At 37.7% G+C, this 6,387-nt stretch overlaps 1 protein-coding gene across 1 annotated transcript in view; it reads left to right on the forward strand.

Annotated features, from left to right (window-relative positions):
• The window catches only part of slc1a7b (solute carrier family 1 member 7b), a 61,783-nt gene that overhangs the window by 32,183 nt on the left and 23,213 nt on the right, over positions 1-6,387 (forward strand). Inside the window, exon 2 of the mRNA XM_008407803.1 lies at positions 1,473-1,552. Coding sequence (XP_008406025.1) covers positions 1,473-1,552 — 80 coding nt within the window. The remainder of the gene's footprint in view (positions 1-1,472; positions 1,553-6,387) is intronic.

Genomic DNA, 6,387 nt, shown 5'->3' on the forward strand with positions numbered 1-6,387 from the left:
ACGTAAATAAGCAACACTTAGCCTGGCGGCGGAGCTAGTAAAGCATGGCAGGCCGCCAGGCTTATAATACACTGGGGGAAACCCTGAATATGAAAAAAAAATTGAGCATAAAAAAATTAGCTGATTAAAATGCTTGAAATGTTTATACGTAACTAAATGGATGCTATAAAATTGCAATCATGATTTCTTAGATGAAATGCATTTCATCAAAAGAGGAGCACAACAAATCTGTGCTAGTTTAAAGGAGGTGAATGATAAAGATAAAGTTGTACTGGATATTTTTTTGTCAGATATAATATTTTAGCAACTGTAACAACTAACCTGTCAGTTAGTTATAATTTGCCCCACCTCTTAAATCTGCCTCTGTGATGGAAAACATCAGTTTTAATTGGGCTAGAAATCAAAACAGCTTGTAAGTTAACAAGTGATTCTTCTTTGGCAGTTCTTCTCAGACTGTAGAAGTATTTGTCTGCTCTGTTCATATCAGTTAGCTTTCTTCCAAGAAAACAGAGCCTTAAATGGGTCACAGTGGTGGGAGTACATCCTGTAACCAAAGGGTTGCTGGCTCAAATCCCAGCTTTCTCTGTCTCAGTCATTGTGTAAATGTGAAACTTGACCTGTTTTGCTGCTGATTATTTTAATTTTTCAAAAGATATTTTAAAGAAAAAAATTGTTTTTTGGATTTTTTTATTATCTAATCCACTTTCCTATTAACAAAAATGTGTGAAAAAAACCAAAACATTTTCTCCGCATCTCAGACATCTGTGTGAGTCTGTGGGGGTGGGCACCACAGGGCACATGTACGTTGTAAGCCTAAATCTTATTGGTCAGTTTACTTATCTGGCGGCTTGCATGAGCAGAGTTTGAAACCCTTCCAAGAGTTGTTGAGTGCATCCCGCCTGAACTTTTTGTTGTGTGCGATTCTGGCCTGGTTGCCATTTTCCAGCAGCGTTTATGTGGTTTTGCAAACTGAAGAGCTGATGGGTTACCCGGTTAGCCGACTGTTACATCTGCCGCTCTTCCTGAGCATTGCGCTGAAACTGCGGAAGGGTTAAACAGTTACATTTGGCATCTGATTATCATTTGATTTGATAAAGTACTTATCCAATACACACCATTTACCATAAAGAAAATTAAGGACCTTGTTTTTTGGGGGGGCTGTAACTGTCTTCAAAAAAGAGGGGGTCTCTGGGGCAAAAGGGATCAATAACAAAATCAAAAGATTCACTAATGTGTTGCTATGTCTGTAATGTGCACCAGTTTTTTTTAACTAAAAAAGGAAAATCAATGTCATCAGCCTCATTTTTGTTCGTTCCTCTGGTTGCAGAGGACTATTCAGAAGTTATTTTACCATGCTCTATTATTAATCATGACCTTTTCTTAAATGTCATTAGATTGCTTTTCTTATCCTTCCTTCATGGACTTCCTTAATGAACCTCTCCCTGCTGTGTCCTGTGCTCTTCTCCTGGCAGGAGGTGAAGTACTTCCAGTTTCCTGGTGAACTCCTCATGAGGATGCTGAAGATGCTCATTTTGCCGCTCGTCGTGTCCAGGTACCTGCACTCACAGCACCGCCAAACCTGTCCACAACTCTGCAGTGGCCAGAATCAATACGTCTGGGCTGCAACTTTTTCACATTGTGTCAAAAACCCCTTAGGCATTTTCTATGGATTTTATGTGGTAAACCATAACAATTTAACATACAATAACTCAAGTTGGATGGAAAGAGTCTGCAAATTGTTGTTTTCAAGTCTGGCCATATAAATCAATTTGGATAATGGTCTGATTGTGCAGAAAGGTAAAGTAAGGAAATCATCCCCGCAGCATAATGCTACCACCACCAAGCTTCACTATGGTTTCATCGTGGTTCAGATTTTGAGCTTATGTCCCATGTGACATTCTGTGTGAAGGCTAAAAAGTTCAGTTTTGTTCTAATCTGACCTGAGCACCTGTTCCTCTACAACAAACTGCAATAAGAATTTCATCTGACTTTTGTCTGTTTCCTTCCATTTGACATCAAGAATTAAGTAGTAGACCACACTGTAAAACATTTGAGCCGCATTTGTGTCTACTATCTTCTACTCTTTAAGTCAAATAAATTCAGCAAGTTTCAGATTTTGAACCTAAGTGTGTGAGTTTGTGAACTTACAGCAGTAAGTTGTGTTAACTTTTTATTAATTTTGTCAAACCTACAACAGTTGAATAAACCAGAGTTTTTAGGTTAGCTCAAAACAACTGAGAGAAGAAAAAGACAGCAGTGGAACCTATTTCCCAGAATGCTTAGCGGCATGTTTTTGTATCCTGAGATTGATCTGACTCTTGTGTGTTATGAAGGAAAATGTTCATTTTAATGCAACACTTGAGGATAAATGTCTTATTCACACTAAATAATTCATAGCAGAATTCATTGTGGTGTTTAATAAAATTCATTATCAGATCACAAAATTTCTTCATGCAATTTGAAACAAGAACTTTATAAAGTAAACTAAGTAGTTATTTTACTGTATTTTATTATGAGTAAAAATAATAGAGAAATGTGTTCTTTAACCAGGTGAGGACAGTTTTTTTTTCTTGCGTATTGTGAAATAATTATTTGGATTAAATTGCAGCATTAAGATTAGTGAGCTTAAAAAACAATGCTTAGATAATTTGTCTTGTTGTTAGATCAGCTTTATGAACAGTTTTCTTGTTGACTTAAATTGCATTTTCAAGGCAGCAGATGAACTTTCAATTTCAAGTTAAACCACCTTCAAATGTTTTACAGTGCACTATTAGTTATTGTTGATAGATCTCCTGTCCTGAGCTTTGTCTCTGTGTAGCTCCTTCAGTTTTACCTTGTGGTCGCTTCTTTAAGTAATCCTCCTCTTGCCTGGCATGTTAACTAGATGGCCATGGAGTCCAATAACGAGACCAGCTGCGTTAAAGCAGTTTTGTTTTTGTTTTTTTTATCTAAGGCGTCTCCAGTTATTCCTGGTTACAGATGCAGTTGTCTGTTTCTTTTTGATTTATTTAGCAGAATGTTTTATTATAATATGAAATGCTCCTGTTTAGTTGCATAACTTAATAATAATTTAATGTAGCTGCAATATTGTACATGTGGAAGCAAAGAAACTCTTAAATGTGTTCAAATACTTATTAATATATTGAAAAGATGGCATTGGGAATTCAACCCTGGAATGAATTGTTTGCATGAACTCCACTTTACAACAACAAGGCATGTAGGTCTTCATGTATTGCTTATGAATGTACATTTTCTGTTCACAAATAACATAATGCTTTATTATTTACAGAAGAATGTTACAAATGCATGTTATAAAAGTAGCAGCCTGTTGACTGAATACATAAGTTGCTGTTGTTCTGTGGTCTGATCCCAGTACAGGGACTAAAGGATTAAAGGAATAGACAGAGCAGCATTAATAATCAAGTTCCACTGAATCATGACAGGAAAAATAATGTAAACCAAGAACAACACTGGAACACACCTCTTTTGTTTCTTAGTGAAACACAACAATCGTCCTTCTTCTTTATATGATAATCGAAGCTGGAGTCGGAGCTCACAGTTTATAATTCCTTTCTGTTGATAGAAATGTGATTCATGCCTCAGTGCAAAAATACTTAATTACAACCTTGACTCTAAGGAAATCTAACTTTTTCATTCAGTAATAAAAGCTGGCGATGTGTGCCGTTATTATCATTACTATCACCAACGACGCTTCAAATGTTTCCCATTCAAGTTTTTTCAAAGCAACAACAGTAGGTCTGCATTTTACAGCGCCTAACAGTCAGATACTGATTCAGATGTTCATAAAGAGGATCGCTAAACAGAATCCAAGAAAAAGATCCACTGGAAATTCTACAAATTCTAATCACTTTAGTTCAGTCTTGAAAGAAACGTTGAAGTCTCACTCTGAGTCATTTGTTTAAGCAGCTCAGGTTGTGTACCCACACAGCAGGAATGTTGGAGCTAGGGGTGTAGTGATACAATTATTTCATGATACGATATACGATATTCTTGTCACGATACAATATGTATCACAATATTTGTTGAGCGATACGATTCAGTGCATTTTTACGATTTTCTGAAAGATTTTTGATTAGAGTGATTTTAGTGACTTTTTGTGTTCCATAGACTTGAATTTACTTAACTGAAAACTGATTAAAAGCACCAACTACACAATACCTGACTCTGATTGGACAGTCTAACAGTCTGCAGCTGGACAAAATGAATCAAAGATGCAGTGAGAGAATTAGTTTCTATCATTTAATACATGTGGATTTGACATAAAACTCAAAAGTTTAAATGGTAATCCAGAAGCAGAGTGGGGAGATTATCAGCCTCTGTAGACTCTCAATATGCAAATGATTGGACTTATGTTTTTTCTTTTGGACACTGTGGCTGCATTTTGGAGTAAAAATGCAGCCACAAATGCAGTCTTTTGGACTATGGGGAAAAAGGCTTTTCTACCTTGGCTCCCGGCTGTAAGCTGTTTACTACTAACTGCTAAAGTAGTGGCTCCGCCTCACCCCGTAGTGATCGACTCCCTGCAGCTAYGCAGCGCCGCTATTCCCCTGCTTGGATCTCTGAGTAGCTGCCTCTCAGACTGCCAGGATCTCATAGTTCTCTCAGTCTCTGATACTCTTTGTCTGTTGCTGATAAGAATGATCGATCAGCCATTGTTATCATGGAAATCCTCACTGCGCCGCGGATTCCGGCTGGGGGGGTTTCCTCTTCGTCTTCCTGCTGAAAACACAGCGCAGCAGCACCCGCTTCGGATGTTACAGCCCATGTTCATTCTTCAGGTAATCCTTTATATACAGAACAGAAACCGCTAAGCTATAAACTAATTACGAAGTGAATGCTACCAGTCGAAATTTGCATTAATTTCGCGATCTCACTGCTATTGCAGCTGCTCCGTCGCGCCGCTACTCCGTTCCGCTTCTCTTTCACTTACTTGCGCAACTTTACTTTGTTTCTCAGCAACAAAATACAGCCCCTCGTTATTAATTTTAACATTTCCAAAAACACAGGAATCTAATGTTTCGTTTTGTACGTTTGGAAGCTCATTCCCTCTCACATAATCGGAAAAGCCGGGRAATGGCGGCGCTTTTGACATTTCTCTGACATTCGGAAAAATATGGTTTACTAATTTTAGCATAACTCCGGTTATACTTGGCCTATTAACACAATTTAAAAACTGGTGTGTAGTTTATAATGTGCACTTTAAGCTCACGTTGAAAGTGAGACTGARGGAGGCGGAGTCTTGCTGCTATGCCGTAACAAACTAGACGTTAAAAAGAGCTATAAGGCTATGGACCTCTATGGTTTAACGGATCGATACTCTCGGATGAAAAATCGATACTTTCCGAGGGCAGAAAATATCGATATATATCGCCGAAACGATTTGTTTATACAGCCCTAATGTGCACCTGGTTGCACCAGACATAAAAAGTTAAAGAATCCATAACTCTTCTCTAAAATCACTGACTATAATCAAGTTGGCGGGGCTTGTCTCTCCAACCAGTGAATAAGACACAAACGTCTGGTCTGATTGGCTTATAGATGATGAGGGCTGGTTGAATTCTGAATATATCTTATGACAGTAAGCCATGATTTTAATGGCTTATTGTGTGAAGGCACTTATTCATGTGTGATTTTAATTTCATTCCTTATTCGTCTTGAGGAAGAGCCACAATTGCAAAACCGTGTTTTTTTTAACATCAGCAGAATATAGAAAAAGATTTGAGGATATTTTGTAATGGAAACAGCTGCTGTGACTGGAGCCAGATCTGAAAGAGAAATTCGGCAGAGATTTGAGAAAAAAAAAAAAAAGGTGGCGGAGGCTTTACCTGCTCTAGGTTATCCAATCAAAGTTGTAAAGCTAACAGGATAAGGTCGTGTGTCATGCAATGTTTCCAGTTGGATTGTTTGAATTGGAGGCAGAACTATGAGCAACTTCCTTGAGTGATATCATGGAAAAGTCTAGAGAAATCAGACAAGATACAGTGGGGAGAACAAGTATTTGATACACTGTTGATTTTTCAGGTTTTCCCACTTGCAAAGCTTGTAGATGACTGTAATTTTTATCATAGGTACTCTTCAACTGTGAATGATGGAATCTAAAACAAAAATCTAGAAAAATACAATGTATGATTTTTAAAAAATTAATTTCCATTTTATTGTGTGAAATAAGTATTTGATCATCTATCAACCAGCAAGAATTTTGGCTCTCACAGACATGTTAGTTCTTCTTTAAGAAGCCCTCCTTGGCTCCACTCATTACCTGTATTAACTGCACCTGTTTGAACTCGTTACCTGTATAAAAGACACCTGTCCACACAATCAATCAATCAGACTCCAGCATCTCCACAATGCCCAAGACCAGAGAGC

This window comes from Poecilia reticulata, linkage group LG4 (genome assembly GCF_000633615.1).
Source record: "Poecilia reticulata strain Guanapo linkage group LG4, Guppy_female_1.0+MT, whole genome shotgun sequence".
NCBI classification, from domain to species: Eukaryota; Metazoa; Chordata; class Actinopteri; order Cyprinodontiformes; family Poeciliidae; genus Poecilia; species Poecilia reticulata.